Below are 22,602 nucleotides of genomic sequence, written 5' to 3'. Positions count from 1 at the left end.
TCCAGCAAACTGAACGCATTTCAGCCAGCAGTAGACATAGAATTATACACTACAAATTCTTACATCGCCTATATTACACTCCAGCCCGGTTGTTTAGACTTAGACTCCGTACTTCTGACAACTGTGATAGATGCAATGCCCCGGGGGCTGACTTTTTACACCTTGCGTGGACCTGCGATGCAGTCCAACACTACTGGGTTCAGGTGCTGGCTGCGCTGTCCAACATGATTCACACTGACATAACTCCCTCTCCGGTGCTGGCGCTCCTGGGGTACGTGGAGCCCCTACAGGTGGCGCACCGCAAGTTTGTTGCGCTGGCTCTCCTAGTGGCGAAAAGAAGAGTTGCGTGTTGATGGGGCAAGGGCAGGGGCAGGGCCCCAAAATTCAAGAACTGGCTCAATGATCTAATTTATTGCCAAAAACAGTTGGACACGTATTCTGAAATGTTGCCGACGGCTTCACGGCCCTGTGATATATGGGCCCCTTTGCGTGGCTACCTGTCTAGGGAGAGTGCTGGAGCCGGAGAGGGGTCGCCGGTCTAGTGCCCCCCCCGCCCCCTTGCCGTCACATCTGGACACTTCCCACCTTATGGCCTGCCGGGAGGTCCCTGCCTGCTATCCGAGGTATCATGGGGGCCGCTTCGTATAGGCTCCTTGCGATGTGGGCAATGGTCTTACAGGCGGACAATGGACCTTCCTATTATAGCACCTATCTGTCAAGACTTACTTATGTGGAACTTTTTTTGTATATCTCACATTGCTACTGTACTGCCTCGTCTCGCATGGGACACCTTTCAGGGGTCCGAGGCCGTTCTTAGATACAATGTATGATTGATTGCACTACCTAAATGCCTAATGTTATATCGAGATATTGTGATGTATGTACCGGTGATCAGAATCTATTCACATATTTTGTGTACATAGCCTGAAATGTGTAACTGTAATGCACTCTATGGTGAAGGTTATCGTTTAAAAACCCAAAAATAAGGGGCGTGGCTAGCAGCTAACGATGGCGGCCGCAGCTTAGGGAGGCTCCCGGGTAAAGGCGGCTTTCCGCAGCAATCCGTACAATTATCCTGAACTACTCCGGCTACAAAGGGTGGACCGGACCCGGAGTCCGTGCAGCGAGTGTTTTCAGAACTTTTCGGAGCGGCGGCGGACCGAACTAGTGATTCCCGTCGGCCGGAGACGGAGGAGGAGCCGGGCCTACACTCGACAGTGAAGCCGCGGCGCCACAGTTTGGTCGGACCCGGCCGGAAACGACCTGAAGCCGGGGCCGAAGGACAGGAAGTATCGGCTCATCGGCTGCATCACTCCGAAACCCCGCGAAAACTCCCCACAGCGGCCCAGGCTCAGGAGCACACTCTACAATCGCCTGTTGTCCCTCCCTGGGCGAGCAAAATTCTGTCGGAGGCGCGGCCGAAGTCGCGCACGTTTGACTCAGCGCCACCATTACCAGGCGAAGACGGCCGGGACGGCCACCTAGCCGCATCAGCAGTGCCTGCGCCATGTCACACAGAGGCCCCAAAAACACAACAACCCAGGCCAAGTTGGACAAATTTGCGTATGAGAAACGCTCACCCCCCCAAGACCAGCGCAAAACCGTTGGGAAAATGGCGGACGCGGAGGCGGTGAGAAAGGCCACGCTGGACGATGTCCTGGCGGCGCTGGCGCAGGTACAAGAGACTGTGGGGGCCACGGCGACTGAAGTCACCTTAATCAAGGCGGATCTTCAAAAAATGAACGAGCGGGTCAAACAGGTCGAAGTGGTCACCAAATCACTGGTCGAAGATGTATCCGAGCTGCAGATAGCTATGGAACGCCTGCAAACCGACAACAAAGTACTCAGGGACAAACTGGACGACCAGGAAGGTCGCTCACGACGCAATAATGTCCGTATTATAGGTGTACCGGAATCGGAAGACACTGGGGCCCTGGAGTTATATGTGGAAGATCTGGTGAAAACTCGACTCCAGCCGAAGGGCCTGTCCAATTTCTTCTCGGTCGAGAGGGCCCACCGTGTTCCGGGAGGGAAACCCAGGACAGGAGGCGCGCCACGACCAATACTGGCGAGATTGTTCAATTTCCGAGATCGAGACGCCATTCTACAGGCCGCAAGAGTGGCGCCGGCCATTCAGGTTCAGAACTCCAAAATTGCCTTCTTCCCGGACTATACAGCGGAGGTGTCTAGGAAGCGGAGAACATTCCTGGAAGTCAAGAAAACCCTGCGAGAGAAAGAACTGCCATACTCGATGGTGTTCCCGGCCAAACTACGAGTGGTGGCAGACAAAAAAGTATGGTTTTTCGATTCTCCCGACGCGGCCCAGGACTGGCTGGAGGGCTGGCACACCGTGGGACGGCAGCGCAGGACGAATAGACCGGATCAAGATCGCAGAGGAGGCAGCAGAAATGGCTCACAAGCGTCTGGTCGTGTGGAGGGTGCAGAACACTCGCCTTTCCATGGATTTGAAGGGGGAGGCGGAGATGAATGACTCCGGCTACAGACTGTGAACTAAAAGGGATCGCCGATCACCGAGTTAACTTGATGTTGCATAGCTGCACGTTGACTCTGGCACGGCAACCCCGAGAGCCTACAAGGGGGCCGCCAACCCGGGGAGACGCGCTTCCCCCTACACGCAAGTACTCTGGTTTTGGGATGGGTAAAGCACTCTGCTCAGTTGGGGTGGCGGGCAGTTGGAGGTCCGTTAAGCAGGGGAGCAGGGAGGGGGGTTTGTTCTGAACTGTTTAGGTTGGGAATGCACACAAAAGGTCAAAGACAATGTTTCAGTACTTATGGGAATCAGGGCACATTGCTGGGAACGGAGAGTGACACTATGCCCCCTTGATGCCTCTGAACGCTTTGCTGCGCGGCGACGCGGCCGAAAGACCGATTGCCTCGCTGGGGCAATACAGCATGTATCTTATACTCCCCGATGGCTAACAATTCCATACCGACAGGGGGAATGAATCCTTCTGACACACAATGTCCACCTATGACCTTGCTGTCCTGGAATGTGAGAGATTTGGGGGACAAGGTTAAACGGGGATTGGTATTGACTGCTATTAAGCGCCTGCGGCCTACTGTGGCCCTGTTACAAGAGACACACCTGGTGGGGGGGGGGCTACGAAGGCCTTGGATAGACGTGGTTACAAAATGTGGGCCCACTCTGCTTTCACGTCCGGCTCCCGGGGGTCCGGCATTTTAATACAGAAGAACTCACGGTTCATGCCCCTATCAATTAAAACTGATGACCAGGGCTGCTTCGCGGCCGTGCAGGGACAATGGGAGGGGAAACTCTTTAATTTAGTGTCAGTATATGTCCCGCCAGCTTTGCACGCAGTACACCTCCCAAGACTAGGAGACTTCCTTTTGACTCTCCCCGAGGGTGAGACCATTCTAGGGGGGGACTTCAACGCTGTCATGGACCCACAACTGGATAAACACCCCACACCACACCAAACAGGGAGGGAAACATATTTCCAACTGTTTACTGCGGCCATGGGCCTGACGGACATCTGGAGGCACTTACACCCGGGCATGCAACAATACACATTTCACTCCGCGGTGCACGGCAGCCTGTCTCGCATCGATTATTTTCTGTCACTGGGGGATGGCCTTTGTAATGTAGACACCCTGGTGATTCACCCTCGAGGTATCTCAGACCATTCACCACTCACACTAACGCTTTCCCTACAAACGAAGGCACGTAAACGCATTTACCCCATGCACGCATCATATTTTAAAGTACCACAGGTTCGCAAAGCACTCAAACACGCCACGAAACAATACTTTCTTGAAAACACACATTCAGTGCGCTCCCCAGCAACGCTTTGGGAGGCCTACAAGGCAGTTCTGCGGGGCCAAGCCATTAACACCATAACCGGACATAAGAGACAGCAGTCACAGGAACTGGCCGACCTAGAGGTTACGTTGCAGGAACGGACCGCGGCCCATGAGTCTCACCCTTCCCCCTCTGCCCTGCACGCACTTACTCTCCAGCAACAGCTGTACAATGATCACCTACGTTTGGTAGTTAAGGGTCACATGACCGACACGCAGAATAGGATTTATGAAGTGGGAGACAAGGCAGGGAAAATGCTGGCATGGCTCGATAGACGCGAGGGCAGCTCCAGGGGGATCCAGCGTCTAAAAGATGAACAGGGGGTGCCACACACTGATCCGAGGCGCATAACAGAACTGCTTGCGACCATTTTGAGCGAGTGTACACCCCGGCACGTAAGATTACACCTGAGAGTGCTAGGGCGCTTTTAGCACCGATTGAGGTCCAGACTCTATCGCCTGAGGCGTCGAGCGAATTGGAGGCGGACATTACGGCCGATGAAATTCAGCTGGCCATTAAGGCTCTGAACCCGGGCAAGGCATTGGGACCGAACGGGATACCCATAGAATGGTATCAGGTGATGCCGGACACCCTCAGCGCACATTTGTTGGGGATGTTCAAGGATTGTTTGGAGAGGGGCTCCCTTCCGTTGGATCAGCATGTGGCCACTATCGTAACAATCCCCAAGCCGGGTAAACTACCAGAGGATTGTTCCTCTTATCGGCCCATCTCCTTATTAAATGCGGAGGCGAAAATCTTGGCCAAACTCCTGGCACAAAGGATCCTACCCCATCTGTCCTCGATTATACACCCGGATCAGTCCGGGTTTATGCCGCACAGGAACACAGCGCTGAATTTGCGGCGACTGCATGGTATCTTGGCCAGAGCGGACACCATTTCCACGCCGGAAGTGATCCTAGTACTTGACGCCAAAATGGCATTTGACTTGGTGGAGTGGGAGTACCTTTTTGAAACGCTGACGCGTATGGGGTTTGGGCCTCGCTTTCTAGCATGGGTTAAACTGCTATACACAGCTCCAGTGGCCCACGTGGTGGCCAATGGCCACATTTCACGCACTTTCCCGCTGGGAAGGGGCACGCGACAGGGATGCCCTCTGTCACCCCTGCTGTTTGCCATCTCACTGGAGCCCCTTGCGACTCTCATACGAACCTCTCCCCTCCTCAGAGGTATACCAGGGACCGGGGGTTGGGAAGACCGTCTGTCCCTATACGCAGACGACATGCTGCTGTATCTAACGGACCCCGAGGAGAGTATACCGGCCTTGTTACGCATTTGTGACACATACGGCGGGATCTCCGGCTACACAATAAACTGGTCCAAGTCAGAGTTATATGTCTTGCAGGGCCCAGCTCCGGATCTCGACAGTGGTTGCCCGCTGAGTCTGGCAGGATCATCCTTTAAATACCTAGGTATACACGTCACTAGGGACTCAACAGAATTCATAGATAAGAATCTGAAGCCGCCGTTGGAACGGCTCAAACGGGATGTTGAGTTCTGGTCTGGCCTGCCGTTGACACTCTTAGGAAGGGCGGCGCTTTACAAGATGATGGCGTTACCACGCTTCCTGTACGTCCTTGATAATTCGCCTTACCCTGTGCCGCCCAAGTTTTTCCAGAAGGTAGCAGCTTTGGTCTCCAATCTCCTGTGGGGCAACCTCCCGGCGCGAGTGGCGCAATCCAAATTACACAGAGACTGGTATAGTGGGGGTATCGCGCTCCCAAATCTAAAACTGTATTACTGGGCTGCACACCTCAAACCCATTAATCAATGGATCCACGCACCACACACTGAGCCAGCATTTCACTCGGACAGAATACAGTTGGGCGCTGATAGCCTGTTGGGCCCACTGTATGATCGCCGACGGATTCGGACTCTAGTCGGCCCCACCAAATTAACTGTGCAGATATGGTACGCAGCTACAGCAGCTCTAGGCTGGAAAGAGAGGATCACTAGGATGACTCCGCTGTGGGACTCTCGTGCACTGGGCAACCTGAGAAACACCAAGGGGTTTGCACAATGGGACACAATAGGTATCTCCACGGTGGGCGACCTGTGGGAAAGGAATGAAGTGATCCCCTTTGCCCGACTAAAAGAACTCTATGAGCTCAATGACAGGGAACTCTACACATACATCCAAGTCCGACATGCGCTGCTTGCGGCCGTCCCAGCCGACACTCCACTACCGGAGTCCTCACCTCTAGAAGATCACCTACTCACTGATTACATGCTAGAACGGGCGACATCCCTCACGTATCGCAAGTTACTCAATAACACCCCTGAGCCTACATCACACCTAAAAGAGAAATGGGAAGGGGAAATTAACGACATGGATGAACATGAGTGGAACGAGGCACTTGGGTCCCCTAAAGAAATAGGCATCTCGGCAAGCATGCGACTGGTGCAATTTAAGATCCTGCACAGGGTTTACTATACGAGGACAATGCTACATCGTATACACAGGGCGCCCCATCCTTACTGTCTGCGTGGGTGCGGGGGAGGAGGGCACGTTCTTCCACATCATATGGGACTGCCCCAAGATCCAAGAATACTGGAAACAGATACTCCGTACACTTTCGCAAGCATTAGACCACTACATACTGCCTAACCCGAGAAGGTGCTTGCTAAACATATGGGAGCCTACCGACTTGACCCACTACGAACAACTTTGGGTTACGGCAGGGCTAATGGTAGCGAAACGGGACATAGCACAGGGCTGGGGGGCGGCTGAACTCCCAACCAAGTCCCAATGGTGCTTGAGCATGGATCGAGTAATGCTGACAGAGCGTGCAGTATACTCCAACCGAGCCTGCCCGGGGAAATGGAACAAGATATGGCTGAAATGGAACGAATACAGAGGGGACATATGCGAACCCCTACCGGAGGATGATCAAGAGGACTCCGACGATGAGGGCGAGGAGGGCTAAACCTAGGCGGGTTGGAGGGGCGGAGTGGAGGCATGGGCTGCAGTGAGAGGCTTTTTCTTAGGACTTAGTCTGGTGGGTCGAGGGGAGGTGGGACAGGTGTTGTACGCGGATGCGTGCATGTACTGTGCGAGGATGTCAGACTTCCACAATCTCAAGAGACGCTTACGATTTTGAGTGCACTGATTCATACCAGACCGCAATGTCATTCCTAACTGTTTGTTGTTCTGAGTTTGTTATTTTTCAAACAAAAATGAAAAAACTTCATCAAAACCTCATTTCATGCATTGAACAGTTGCTCAACTAGCACTTTTAATTTTTCAGCACGCTCCGTCACGCATTTACTGTATCTGTAACTCTACTATCTTATTTGCTGAAAGCATTGTGAACAACGATCTTATGATAGCGGCCGGCCCACAGGGTTGTAGGCATTCCGCTGTGTAATATGAAAAGTGCAATAAAGGTTTTGAAAAAAAAAAAAACCAAAAATAAAGTTTAAAAAATAAATAAATAAAATGAATCCCAAGATGGGGCATTGAAGCTTATATCTGATGTCATAGGGGGTCTGTAGGAAGCTGGCCCAGTATATATTGCCTCTAGGTGGTAATTCCGTGCAGAGTCCATGGGTTCCACAAAAGTGTACAGGGCTCAATGTAAAACCCAAAGTGTGCTATTAGTGGCAGTATGGGCGAGCAGCCTTAGGCCTAACAGAGGAGTGCAAGACATTTATTGCAAAAAAGTGATCAATAATGGACACATGACTCAAGGAGATCCAGACCAATTTTAGAAAAATATACTTAGTATTTTAAGACCAAAATCTTCGTAATGAGATAAGTACGTTTTTAATTAAAAATACTTTTCACTTGGGAAAATAGACACTTTGAAACTTTTCAACACAGTCCAATGTTATCGTAAGGGGAAAACTACCACGATTAAACAGGTAAGTACTGCACATACATTTCCAGTTTTCGGAGCCAAAAGTTAGCAGGGGCCTGGAGTTAGGCGAGTACCAAAACTGCACCCACATCAGCCAGGTGTAGAGGTCAAAATCGGAGTTCGACTCAATGCTTTCCAATGGACACGGGGTGCCTGGAGCCACACTGCTTGCAATTAAGTAGTTTGATTGCAGGGGCCAAGCTTTGGGATTAGGTTAAGCACAGGGGGGAGGAGGACAGCACCAAACATACACCACCAGCGGCAGAGGAGAACCATGTGCAGGGTGCCTAATGGTTTTCAATTGAGATTCTCTTTTCGGCAAAGAGGCAGCAGGCGTGGCACCAGCCGTTGCAGGGCAAGGCCACCAATAGCAGAGGTAAATAGAGATGTAGGGTGTCATAGGCCCACTGTTGGTTCACCTCACAAAGGCCCAGGGGGTTCAGGTGTAGGGGTGACTTTCAATGTAGGTGTCCTCTTACAGGAGCCGGTCAAGGTCAGGGGACCCTCTGGATTCACACTGCAGGTGCCATCATGGACGACAGGAGTAGTCAGCCAACGCTGGACACAAGGTCAGGATCGCTGGGGAGACTTCACTGCACAAGTGAGCCACTCACTCAGGCCATGGGCATCTTGAGCAGAGTGGGCAAGAGACGCAGATCCGCCTGGAACTGGAGTCTCTGGAGTAGGTTTCTTCTGGACACGTCTGCTGTCCACAGGAGATAAGTCTTTTTCGAAGGCAGCAGTCCTCCCAGGGTTTCAGGGGCCGCTGGCTGTAAGACAGGTCACAGGTTCGCAGTAGCCGAAGACAGGCTGGTAATGTTGGGGCCAAGGCAGTTGTATTCAGTACCTGTGGTATAGTGCACCCTGCCTTAGGACTGTGCGGACTGCTAGAGAGGTGACTTACCTATGCCTTTAGGCAGTGTTAGCTAGCATGGCATTCATGCAGGGTGCCATGTCGACTGTCTGTTTCTCCCTCCCAGGGGCATGCAAGCCGCAAGGACAGTGCCATGGTCCCAGTGAGGGGGGGCCTCATGGGGGCCCTCTTCAGTTCCCAGGCCATAGGTGCCCAGGGTACCATTTAGTAGGGACTCAAGGGGGGTTGTTCTTCGGGAAGAAGCACTAGCATAGGGGACCTGGTTGGCAGGAGCCCTGTGCACTACTTCTGAAACCACATCAAAACCAGACAAAAAAGTGTGTGGTGGGGGAGGGGAGTTTTAAAGAAGCAAAAGAGGCACTTTAACACAGGGTTAGCATGACTCCTTCCTTTAGTCTGTGCCCCCCCCCCCTAAAAACACCTGCTGGTGGAGTAACACTTCAAAAAGGACAATGTAAATAAATACATATCTCTGCCCTAAATGAGTTCTCGAGTTGCCTGTCAAAATGCTAGGATAATCGTCCACTCCTATGGCTAGTTTACTTTATAAAAGATTGCAAATACTTTCCATTTGAGTGAGTTTTGTTTTAAAAGTTGAGCAAATGATTTATTTCTTTGCAGGAATTAGTTGAGTTGTTATCAAAAGAGCATACCATGACTGGACTTCGCTGAGGTACAGTTTCCTATTGTTGAAGTCATATCAGACCTAATTGTCACTTTACTCATGTAGAAAAGTCTCACCGATAACATGCAGGGGAAAAAATGTGTGCGCTGGTTAACTCAAGAACAAAGAAATACCTTCCAATATTGGAAAAGTGCAACAGGCCGTAAGAGTGAATATGCACCAAGTCATTGTTTTTCTTTTGCATTACATAGTTTTGCAACAAAGAAAACTTTGATTTAAAAACAGTGCTTCATTCCATGCTATTGTAAATAAGGAAAATTCTACTTACCAGTATGCATCTGTTCTTGGCATGTAGAGCTGCAGATTTCTACACTTTGCATTAGATCGCCACCTGGTGTTGGGCTCGGATGATTGCATGTTGTCGTCTTGGAAGAAGTCTTTGTAGTCCCAAGATAAGTGACTCCTCCCTTGGACGATAGTGCGCATGGGCATCGGCTCCATCCTTTGATTGTTTTTCGCCATGATGGGAAATGATAGAGTTAGTAGAAAGAAAGGATGTCCATGCGTGTATATCCAAGATAAAACTGGAACAGATATAGGTCCCGGGGAGGCTGGAGGGCGTGTAGAAATCTGCAGCTCTACATGCCGAGAACAGATGCATACTGCTAAGTAGCATTTTCCGTTCGAGGCATATGAGCTGCAGATTCTACACTTTGCATAGATTGTGCAGCGTGTCTCCCTAATGGTGGTCACCTGTATCCGTTGCAGTAGTTTGAAAGAGTTTTGAGGACAGCTTGGCCTACTGCAGCTTGATGCTTGGCTTGCACATCAACACAATAGTGTTTAGTGAAGGTGTGAGTTGTAGACCATGTTGCTGCCTTGCAGATGTCTTAAAGGGGAATGTTCCTTAAGAAAGCCATGGAGGCTCCTAGTTTGCGTGTGGAGTGCGCTCTAGGAGGAACTGTTAATGTGCGTTTTGCCTTGAGATAGCATATTTGTATACATTTAACAATCCACCTTGCAATTCCCGATTTAGAAATGGGGTTGCCTTTATGTGGTGTAGATAAAGCTACAAATAGTTTTGTTTGGCGAAAGGATTTTTTCCTATCAATGTATTAGAGAAGAGCTCTTTTGACATCTAGTGTGTTTATAACTCTCTCTGCTACAGAGTCTGGGTTTTGAAAAAACACTGGTAACTACAGATTGGTTTAGATGAAAAGGAGTAATTACTTTAGGAAGGAATTTAGGATTAGTCCTTAGATCCACTTTGTTGCGGTGTAATTGTAAGAATGGTTCTTGTATAGTGAAAGCTTGAATCTCACTAACTCTTCTAAGAGCGGTAATAGCAATGAGGAAAGCTGTTTTCCATGTGAGAAATTGCAGTTCACATTTGTGTAAAGGTTCAAAAGGTGGTCACATGAGCCTGGTAAGAACAATGGTTAGGTTCCACAGTGGAGAGGGTGGTAACCTAGGAGGAATAATTATTTTCAGTCCTTCCAAAAAAGCTTTTATTGCTGGCACTCTAAACAACGACATATGTTGTCTGTTTTGTAGATATGCCGCAATGGCTGAAAGATGTAAGCGTATAGATGAGTATGCTAGATTACATCTCTGTAAATGGAGAAGGTAACATAATATTTTGGATGGAAGTATCCAAAGTATCAATTTGAATATTAGTGCAGTAAATGGCAAATGCAGGTTAAGGTAACCAAACTCTTAAGACTTCAGGAGCCAGATCGCCAGGTTCAGTTGACTTGGATCTGGATGCCTGATGTCTCCATGGTTCTGCGTTAGCATGGGTGGTATCAGACAGTTTTCGGTGTGGAACTAGAGTTCTAGCAGTGTGGTGAACCACGGTTGGCGTGCCCATGTGGGAGCTACCAGGAACAGTTTGAGAGACTGATGTCTGAGCTTGCGCATCACTAGTGGTATTAGTGGGATTGGCGGAAAAGCGTACGCAAATCTGGCTGACCCGTTCATCCATATCGCATTGCCCTTGGACAACGGGTGTGGAAACCTGGGGCATTTTGCGTTTTCGTGTGTGGCAAACAGGTCTGTCTGGATGACCCCACTTGTGAAAGAATGGTTGAAGAAACCAGAATGGGTCTATCTGGGACGGTACTCAAGTGGTTCACTTCCTTTTTACATAACCGGTCTCAGAAATTCAAGAACAACAACCTGATGTCCTCACCAGTGCCTGTAACATTAGGCGTCCCACAAGGATCTTCCCTATCGCCAACATAGTTCAACCTGGTCATGAAACCTCTCACCAACTTGTTACAAGCATCTAATGTACACTTTCACATGTATGCTGATGACACCCAACTATATCTGAAATTACAATCCCCCAAAGACATCAAACTGCTGAACACAACGCTCGGAAACACCCAATCATGGCTTGCCGATAATCACCTCAAACTCAATGCTCTGAAAACTGAGTTCCTTCTGATCTCACCTCCCGGGAAAAGCTCTACCACTCAAACCTGGCTTAAGCACCTAACTGCACTCAATGTCCAACCTACCATCGTGGACTCTGCGAAATCTTTAGGCATAACACTTGACGCCAATCTCAACATGCAACAGCATATCAGCAAGGCAACTAAAGGAGCTAATTTCCAAATCAATACTTTGAGGAAACTAAAACCCTTCCTCCCAGCCAAGAACTTCCAAACTGCAATACAAGCCCTAGTCATGCCGCGCATAGACTACGGTAGCGTCGCCTTCTGCGGACTCCCCCTTTCCACAACTGCACCCCTGAGAGCCTCTTTGAACCCTGCAGCGAGGCTTATCACTGGATCAAAAAACACTCTCATATTTCCCCTGACCTAAAATCCTTAAACTGGCTACCTTTTGAGGCCAGAATACATCTGAAAATTGCGTGCATGACCCAAAGGGCTATACACCACAGCTCACCCGGCTACCTCACTCAGAAGCTGACAATTTCTGGTGACTCAAGAAACACAAGAAGTACAAAGAATCTTCTGAAACCTCGTAGATTTCGGAAGGAAAAAACATATAAGCGCCCCTTTTCAGGAATGGCACCCAGGATCTGGAATTCACTCCCTCCAGAAACCAGACTTATCACCTCCACTACATTTTTAAAAAAAGAAGTCAAAGCTATCCTCATGGCTAAATTCACCTGAACTTGTACTTCACTTCACTTGTTTTAGCTGATTGACTATGCTCCCTCATGTACCTACCCTATTTTGCTACTCCTCTATTACCTATAACTATTCCTTGCTCAAAAGCCTGTTAATCGCTCTCTTGTTTTTCCTACCCCCTATTGTTGTTTTTTGTAAAGCGCTCTGATATCTGCAAAGATCTTGTTCGCGCTATATAAAACTTTCAAAATAAAGTGCAGATGTAGTTCCCATTCGTGAATCTGTCTCCTCCATCTTGTGAATTGCAGCCTACCTGTGCCCCAGATTGCAGTGAGCAGAGTCCAGGAAGTGGTAAGGAGACAGACTAGTGCTGTCTCATCCCAAAACAAAAGTGGTTTAAAAAACGATTTCCCTTTCTGTGATTACTGTCTTTGCATGGGGCTGTTACAGTTTAAAATTGCAGTTTTGATCTGCCTGTGATTGCATATTTTATCACCCGTTTTGTGTTTTAAACTTGTGGTTTTCCCTGCCCATGATTGCTTGCATTTAACATGTTGAATTGTGAGATTCGCAGTCCAACCTCTGTAGCTTGTCCCTCATTCCTTGGTGACAAATCTGTTTTCCCTCCAAATTTCTCTTTTGCTCTGTGCTAAGACCTGTGTTAAAACAGTGCAACCCGAGCCACCATGTTGTGTTCACAAGCCAGTGAGGCCAGCCACAGCCCCCCCCTCCCCCCCCCCACCCACCCACCCCCGCAACAGGGATATTCTACATCAGAGGGTGCTTCTGTGAGCTGTTTATGTGCACTTCGTTTTTTGGCCAGCAGGGGGAGTAAAGTTTTATTAAAACAGTATAGTTAGATTTCGAGTTAGTGAAGCCTTTACCTGCAGAAGTCCAAAGTGTGGATTGAGCCTGTCTCCTAGGAGATTCTGAACAGGAGAAACAGCGTCCAACTCCCTGGCCAGCAAACCTTGTCTGAGGTCGCTGGGACTTTATATGGTCTGCTAGTGGTTGGCACATGTGTACACTAATTGGCGGTTGTATCTGGTGTTTCTATTGGGTTAGGGTTAATGTCCTCATTGGTTGGGTATTTTAGGGTTCTGATTGGTTTCTGGGTCTGTGATTCAATCATTGTAGGGTTGGGACAAGGGTTAGGATTTCTATTGGGCGTAGGGACTAGGGTAGGGTTAGACCTTTAATTGGAAGTAGCTATTTAGGGCTTCTGGTGTGATGGTTGTTGGACTAGTTGTGGGACTAAGATGAGACTACCTCTCATCTTGACTACTCAAATAGCCTGTATGTCGGTGCCCCTGCCTACTTGATCAATCGGCTGCAGATCGTGCAGAACATTTTAGGGTTCCCATTGGCTGAAGGGATCACCTGATTACTAGGGCTATAAAAAAGGCCAGGCTTAGGGCGTCTCAGCCCGGGCGTGAAGGCTAAGGGCGGAGAGGACAAGGGCAGTTGCTTGTTTGAGCCTGTTCAAGACTGGTCGGGACTTGGGCCAGAAATGCTGCCCTTTTTCTCATTTAGCAATACCCAAAACTTTTTTACTCATCCAAAAGCCTTCTCCTATTGCTAAGACCTAAAAAAAGAAAGAACATTTTTTTTTCACTCTTATCCCTCCACTATCCTTTTCAATCGAAATTAACAGACTAACATGTTTATTTCTCAAATTCCATATTAAACTATACTAATATACTACCCAAATAACTGAATAACATATCCACTACTCAAATTACTTCATTTTTTTTTTTACTATACTAATTTTCAACAGTAATCCTTTTTGGGTTCCGGAGTGGCGTGCTACTTGCCAGAAAAGCGAGTCAACACCCATTAGGGGTAACAAGTGCTATGTGAATGCAAATCTTTCTTCCCTTTTTATCCCTCCGCTATCCTTCTCACACCAAGTAACTGACTAATATCCACCACTAAAATTACTTCATATTTCACCATATCAATTCACCAGTAATCCTTTGTAGGTTTCCTGAATAGCATGCTTCAACAAGCGCTATATAAATACAAACCTTTGTCCTCCTCCATCCTTCTGCTAATATTCCAAATCCAAATAACTGACTAACCTATCCGCCACTTAAAATGTACTTGCATGTTTCACTATACTAATTCAACACTAATCCTCTATGGGTCCCGGAGTAGCGTGCTACTGGCCGGAAAAAAGCGCTTCGATGCCTCGTCAGGGGTAGTAAGCGCTATATAAAACAATTACAATACAATATATGTTTTGTGGAATGGCCCATCTCCAAATGTTTTGTGCGAGGTAGGACAGCTGCTGGGAATGTGTGCCTCCTTGTTTTTGTATGTAGTACATGGCTGTCATGTCCGTCCGGATTTAGACAGCTTGGTTCTGTATGTGCATTTGGAAAGACTTCAGTGCTAGGAAAATTGCCAGCAACTCTAGGTGATTGATGTGAAGCACTTTTTGTTGAGAGGTTCATCTTCCCGGATTTGTGTGGTGGAGCAGATGTGCTCCCATTCCTATCGTGGATGCGTCTGTTGTCAGTACAATCTGTGGAACGGGCTCTAGGAACGGCCACCCTTTGGCCAAGTTTTTGGTGTTCCACCACTGCAGAGAGCGATGTGTGCGGCTGTCCACTGACACCAGGTCTGCTAGTTGTCCTTGTGCCTGATTCCACTGATGTGCTAAACATTCCTGCAATGGGCACATTTGCAGTCTTGCATATGGTACAATAAAAATGCAAGATGCCATCATGCCTATTAGTTGCATGAACACTCTGGCTGGGAGAGTGTGTCGGTTTTGAAACTTTGTAACTAAGGCTTGAATGCTCTGTATCCTGGCTGGACTGGGATAAGCTAGAGCTGTATTAGTGTTCATGATCGCCCCTAGGTATTGATGTACATGAGAGGGCTGGAGATGTGACTTGGTCTAATTGATTGTAAACCCCAAGTCGTGCAGTGTTTGAATTGTTTGAGATGTGGGTTGGATACACTGAATGACTTGGCTTTTATGAGCCAATCGTCTAAGTAGGGGAAAGACGTGGATCTGTTGCCTTCTGAGATGTGCTGCTACTACTGCTAGGCACTATGTAAACACTTGTGGTGCAGCTGTGACCCCGAATGGAAGGACTTTGAACTGATAGTATTGTCCTTCTAGTACAAATCTGAGATACTTCCTGCGAGAAGGATGAATGGGAATGTGGAAGTAGGCGTCCTTGAGATCTAGTGTGGTTAGGAATTCGCCTTGTTGCAACAATGGGAGCACTTGTAAAAAGATCATGTGAAAATGATCTGATTGTATATACAGATTGAGAGGCCTTAGGTCTAGAATTTGTCTTAGTGTTCCGTCCTTTTTGGGTATTAGGAAATAGTGAGTAAACCCCTGTTTCTTGATGTTGCAATGGCACTAGTTCTATTGCATCTTTTTGCAGCAATGAGAGAACTTCTTGTTGGAGCAGCGTTAGATGTTCTGTGGACATTGGACGCTGTCTGGGTGGTATCTGTGGAGGGGTAGCTGTAAGCTCTACTGGAAGAAGTCTGTCATCTGGATAATTTGTCTTACTCACTTGTCTGTTGTGATGGAATTCCAGACAGGTAGGAACTGTGTTAATCTCCCCCCTACAGGAGTGGTATGCTGTTGGGGGAGCTGAAGGCAGTCACTGTTTAGTGGTGGAAGCGGATTAATTGTTATTACCTCGACCTCTTCCTTTCTTGTTATTCCCTCTGTAACCTCCTCTAAAATATCCTCTATTGGAGGATGTTTGCGTGTTGTTTTTGTCTGCTCCAGTCTGTTTGGAGCCTACTCTATAAAAGGAGAGACGAAAGGAGCCTCTTGGTTGAGTGGACTGCAAAGCTCCCATAGATTTTGCAGTATCCGTGTATTTTTTCATTTTTTCAAGCGCTACGTCTACTTCTGGACCAAACAATTGTTGGTTGAATGGTTGATTTAGGATGGTTGTTTGCAACTCTGGCTTAAACCCTGAAATGCATAGCCATGCATGTCTTCTTAGGAGGACGCTAGTGTTTATTGCTCTAGATGCAGTGTCTGCTACATCAAGAGCGCACTTGATTGAGGCATTTGAAATAAGCTTACCCTCCTGTAGAAGGTCATTTGCCTGTGTCTTATATTGGTCAGGTAGATGTTGTAAAAGGGTTTCTAACTGGTCATAATGAGCCCTGTCGTATCTTGCGAGCAGGGCTTGTGTGTTAGCTATACACCATGTATTGCTAGCTTGTGCAGCTATCCTCTTGCCTGAAGCATCTATTATTTTTGATTCCTTATCAGGAGGTGGTGCCTCACCTGATGTCTGTGAATTTGCTCTTTTTCTAGCGTTTGACACGACTTAGGAATCGGAGGGTAGCTGACTTTTAATGTAAACAGGACCCCCAGGAGCGGACCTGTACTTTTTTCTATTCTTGGGTTTATGATCCTAGCTCATATTAGGATCTTTAAACACTTCTGGGGCATGCTTAATGACCCCTTTAATCATGGGTAACATATGAACAGATTTTTGTGATTGCTCAAAAGTGTCTAACAAAAAATCTTCCTCTGCCTCATCTGAGTGCATTGTTACATTATGATAGATAGCAGCCCTATTAAGTAGATGTCCAAACCCAATATTATATTCAGGAGGAGATGGTTTGGATGGATATGTATGTGGGTCAGGGATATCTGGTACATCTTGTGGGTTTGGATATTCCCAGTCTGGTATATCAGTAGGGTATGGAAAGGGCTCATCTGGGTCTCCCCTTCCTCTATGTTATACTCCTCTTCATTCTAATGAGGTGTCTGTGGAGGTGAAGATTGAGGTGGAGAATATTGTAGTGAACGAGCAGGTGAAATTTGAGGTGAGATGTTAAAAGGAATAGAAGATGAAAGAGGAAGTACAGGAGAAGGGTGCATAGGTGATGTGGCGACACTGTAGTTAAAGGTGCTGTATCTATCTTCCTCTTCCTATGTGGCATAGTGGAAACATGTCCTGTCCTTCTTGAGAAATTGCTTTTGGCGCCGATTTTTTAGGCTGCGGTCCTGGTTTCTGCTTGTCTTTAGCCTTAGGAGTTGTTGTATAGTCCTTTGGCATACTTTTCAGCACCAAAGGTATTGTTTTCGGAGTCGAGGCCTGGTTCGAGGGCTTGGAGGCATCGGAAGCAGGCTTTGTAGGTTTCGGCACCGAAGATTTTGTGGTGAAAGCAGGCTTCATTGGTTTCGGTGCAGTCTTGTCTTTAAGAGTCGGCGGTTTCCGAGTCTTTTTCGGAACCGGGACTTGTTTCGGTGCCGAGGGAGCTGGTAGTATTGGCACGTGCGGTTTGCTCGGTATGGAGCTACCGGAAGGCTCTAATATTTTCTTCGGAGCCGGGCTCGATGGCGGGGCTTTCGAAGCAATGTCTCGGTCTCGACTGGGCCCCGAAGGGCAGACTTTTGACCTTAGCCATTGGTTTAGGGGTTGGGGCAATCGTACTCACGGGCTGAGCTGATGGTATGGAGTCATCGGAGTCGTCTGCCTCAGATACGATTTGGAGATCATTGGACTCTTCCTCGGGGACACATGGACCTTCGAAGATATCCACCGGTTCCGGAGTGGATCTCTGCATGTCGCGTCGACGGGCCCTCTGATCTCGAATGGTCTTCTTGGATCGAAAGGACGCACAAGCTGTGTAGCTCGACTCGTCGTGTTCAGGTGATAAATGCAGGTTACACACCTCGTGATGGTCGCTGTGTGGAAATTTTGCCCCACACACGGGGCATTTTTTGAATGCTGTCCTTTCCATGAGTTGTAGGCCTCACTAAATCGGTAGGCCCAACGGCCCGCGTCGACGACCGGAATCGAAGTGAAGTCTAGTCCATGTATCTTGATGTTAAAGTTTGTTTTTAGAAAGTTTTGCAAGATGAAGTCTTTGAAAAGTAGATTTTCGAACCGGAGCGGAAAAGTTGCATTCGAACCCAGTGGCGGAAAAAAACAATCTAAGGATGGAGCCGATGCCCATGCGCACTATCATCAAAGGGAGGAGTCACCTATCTTGTGACGACAGACTTCTTCCAAGACGACAACATGCAGTCAGCCAGGCCTAACACCAGGTGGCGATCTAATGCAAAATGTAGAATCTGCAGTTTATATGCCTCGAACCAGCCTTTACGAATACCCAATTTGTGGCCATTGATTTATCGATATTTGAAAAATGGAAGGCTTAATCTGCATTGCTGAATTTTGAACTTGTGATCTTCACACCACATGTATCATCTGAATTCACAGCCATCGTGCTGGTTTTAGGAAATCTTTGCGAAAACTAATTTTGGGGAAACATTTCATATTTTAGTTCACAAAAAAGACAAGAAAACAAAATTCATTTTATCTAAAAAAAAAATGACATTTATTTCATTTTATATTACATGCATGCTACGCCTTCTGTCGCACATAAACAGTCTGCCTATACATCACAAAATTAGATCCTCTTCAGTATAAACAATGCCAGTCTTTTAAATGGGGGTATTTGTCCTTCCGAGATACCACCCTACCTTTGCCGAGATAAAGCTTGGACTTGCACATGACTATTACACCCAAACCTAAAGACTAAAACTTATAGGATGCAGATAACATCGCAAAAGCAGGACTCTAAAGACCTTGAATGATTTTGAACACAAAATGCATTGTCTCCATTCATAAATTTGTAATCATGGATTTCCACTTCTGGTAACAAACACAATGCAATTTTTTATCCATATGTGACTGCATAAAGTAGAAATGAAGATCCACTGTGCGACAATTTGAGTCGCGACTTGTAACAAAGTCTCACAGATCCAGGTAGATTTTTAAAGATGCCGGCTGGCCAAGCGCAGCCAATGAAAAGCGCCCAGGACATTGCTGAAATCAGTTGTTACTGCTCCAGCAAATGAGAAACTACAGCACGAAGAGCAATTAACACTGCTCAAACATACACCAGGCCGTGGGCATAATGGACAGCTGGTGCAAAGAGATTATGCAACGGAGTTAGACTGAAAAGGGCATATATGAAAGGGTAGTGAGTAGATGTAAAGGGGCACTACGGAAGAGGGTGCACAGTGTGGGAAAAATAGAAGGCCTTGAAGAGTAGACACGCTTGGGCAGAAACACAATGGACCAATGAGAGTAGTTGGGAAGGTGGAGAAGCAGACGAGAGGAACAGGAGGCTTGCATGCATATCCATGCAGTTCACAAAAATGCCCCAAAACACGCACTGAGCAAAGAAACAATGCTGAAGTAAACTCTTCAAATCGTAGTTCCAAACAAACAAACCCCCTTACATTTTTGCAGTCAGGTTTCCTTTTGGGGTTATGTACAACCTTTAATGTCCAGTAATCAGGGAGCAAAGAGCACTATGTGTGTTTTCAAATCAAGTGCAGAAATGCAGGACCTGTCGTCAACCAAGGCAGACCAGCCTGCCAATGTTCATGGATGTAAATAAACAGTTTTCCGACTGGACTCAGTCCGGCCCTGCTCACTCTCCCTGTGTGGTCTGTCCGTCTGCAGTCTGAGTAGACTGGATGAACATGGGCTGTGTGATCTCCTGGCCGGCAGGCATGGTCACTTGCTGAATCTGGTAGAGTTGCTGAAAGAATAAAAACATAGGATTACATTCCCGGAGATGAAAATCCTTCTACCTACTAGGCTCATGAACACAACACACTTAGGCCACTTGAGGACTTTAATGGCACTGTGTCAACAGGCAAAAATCTAGTTTATACAGACATTCACACACTCCACATGTCAAACTGGAAATACGTGTTTCACAACTAGGAATTTTACAGTGAAAAAACACCACTTTTTAGTATTTTGCCATTGCACAGATTTAGGAAACATTTCTGAAGATCGATTAAGACCATCAGAAACTCATCATATTAAAAAAACAAACGAAGTGGAATTATTACAATTCTAAAGCATTTCCAAAGGAAGGTCACTGTATTGGTGCAGCTCAATGTAGTGACTGCAGTAACAGCTTCTTCCAATGTCACTGCATTCATGATAACGTCTAGTGGGATGTCCTGTTAGCAAGGACACCTCAATGTAGGATGTCTGAAATGAGGACAAACTCCACCCTAAGAATACAAGGATATGGAAATTCTACACGGCCAGAGCATGCGGGGCAATAGATCATGTGTCAGAGAAACTTGAATCTAAATTACGAATGCATGGGAGTAGGTGACAGCCTGTTGTAGATGTTTCCATTATTAGCTGGCCACAGTGAAAGCAAATTAGCACTTTTCACAGTTGGCTATTAACCAAAGTCAGGATGGGAACCCTCTCCTCTGTAGTCACTGTTAACTCAGCAAAGTCCCATTCATTCAAATAATAATTAAGCAAGTCACCATAGAGCAGTGCAAGGTAGCTGCCCAGTGAATCTATGAAAGATACCCAAATAGAACTGTAGTTAACCGTATTTAGCTAACCTTTCCATTTCCAGGACTTTATCTTTAATATTTTCACATGCTTGAATAAAGGACCAAAGCAGTTATTGTAGAATACATAATGCAAAGAAGCAGGAATAAGGCTCACATGAGTTTAACAAGTTGCACAATATCACGTGTCCCACTGACTTCTCAGATCACTGCTAGACTTTCAAGCATTCATTTTTATGTCTCGACTACAGCAGCGCGCCTCTGCTGTCACTTGTGAACGAGTGTGTACAACATGGGGATTGGAGCTTCCCCCAATTGCTCACCATTCGTTGGCATAATTGCCACTCTTATTTGCTGCCTTCTAATTGGACAGCGTGTGCTGGCTTCACTTCCACTTCTTTGGTCTGGAGCATGGACCAAGTACGGATTTAATTAATCTAGACTGCTGTCCTCCAGCTTGTGCTGTGTTTGAGGTACTATTTTCTTCTCCTGTTGTCCGTTACTTCTTCCCTTCCCAATCCCATGCTGCATTGCTTCTTCCCCCCACCCTAGTCCGTGGTGCTTCTTCCTCGCACACCCTCACCCCGGACCATTTTGCTTCTTTCCTTCCACACCACTTTCCAACGTCCATGAAAAAAAATTGCATTATGACTCAGCTAGTGCTGGGTGCATCATACTTAAAACCCCTAATCACCACCGCATCTTAAACCCTTAAAACTCTTCACCATCCTAGCTGGAGCCCATAATTGAACCTTAAAAACCCTCACCAGCCATTAACATTGTCCATTCATGAACCCTACAACTTAACACCCTTACACCCATCTCTGAAACCTAAAAACAACTCTCACCTAAAGATCTGTGAATGCTAAAAAACCCTCACCAGCCCTACACTCCACCCATCTTTGAACCTTAAAAACCCTTTTCAATGCCTGAACGCCTATTATTCCTTACTCCTAAAAGTCACTCATCACCTTAAACGTTACCCATCCCTCAACGCAAAAACCTCACAACCCAAGTTTAAAGTAATTTTGCATACAATTACTTTGGCATTTGTTTTTTGTATTTCTTTAAAGGAAAATGCTACTTACCAGTATGCATCTGTTCTTGGCATGTAGAGCCGCAGATTCACACACTATGCATAGATTGCAATCTGGTGTTGGGCCAGAATGTTTGCAGTTTGTTATTGTCCTGGAACAAGTCTTTGGAAGTCACGAGATAGGCGACTCCTCCTTTGGACAATAGGGAGCATAGGCATCGACTCCATCTACAGATTGTTTTTTTGCCAAGAAGGGAAATGATGGAGTTTTGAGAGAACAGAAAGATGTCCATGTATGTTATATCTAATTAAGATAATACTGGAACAGATAAAGGTCGCTGGGAAGGTGGGTGGGAATCTGTAGCTCTACATGACAAGAACAGATGCATACTAGTAAGTAGCATTTTCCGTTCGAGGCACATGAGCTGCAGATCACACACTATGCATAGATTGCATAGCAGTACTGTCCATTTAACGGCGACCACCAATATCTGTTGCAGTAGTCTGAAATAGTGTTTTGAGTACATCCTGGCCCATAGCAGCTTGTTTTGCTTGCACATCTACACAATAGTGTTTTGTGAATGTGTGCGGTGTAGACCATGTAACAGCTTTGCAGATATCCAAGGGAATGTTTCCCAAAAAGGCCATAGAAGCCCCTATTTTGCGAGTGGAATGAGGTTTAGGGGGGGAACAAGAGTGTACGTTTTGCTTTGTGATAACAAATTTATATACATTTGATGATCCACCTTGCAATTCCAAACTTTGATATGGGATTGCATTTATGTGGTGGTGAGAAGGGAACAAAAAGTTAGTTTGTTTTACAAATAGGTTTAGTTCTATCAATTTAGTAGAGAAGTGCTCTTTTTACGTCTAGTGTATGAAGAGCCTTTTCTGCAACTG

General features: G+C 46.9%; 1 protein-coding gene across 3 annotated transcripts in view; it reads right to left on the bottom strand.

Moving 5' to 3' along the window:
• Positions 1–18,640: 18,640 nt before the first annotated feature.
• NFYC (nuclear transcription factor Y subunit gamma) overlaps positions 18,641–22,602 on the bottom strand; it is a 187,005-nt gene continuing 183,043 nt past the window's right edge. For all 3 annotated transcript variants that reach the window (XM_086956550.1, XM_086956553.1, XM_086956552.1), the window contains exon 10: positions 18,641–19,879. In XM_086956550.1, the coding sequence (XP_086812676.1) occupies positions 19,769–19,879 (111 nt within the window). In that variant the 3' untranslated portion in view covers positions 18,641–19,768. The remainder of the gene's footprint in view (positions 19,880–22,602) is intronic.

The sequence above is a fragment of the Lissotriton vulgaris genome, chromosome 2_1, assembly GCF_964263255.1.
Source record: "Lissotriton vulgaris chromosome 2_1, aLisVul1.2, whole genome shotgun sequence".
Taxonomy (NCBI): Eukaryota; Metazoa; Chordata; class Amphibia; order Caudata; family Salamandridae; genus Lissotriton; species Lissotriton vulgaris.
The sequence above is the reverse complement of the archived record's forward strand: the minus strand, read 5'-3'. Positions and strand labels throughout refer to the sequence as shown.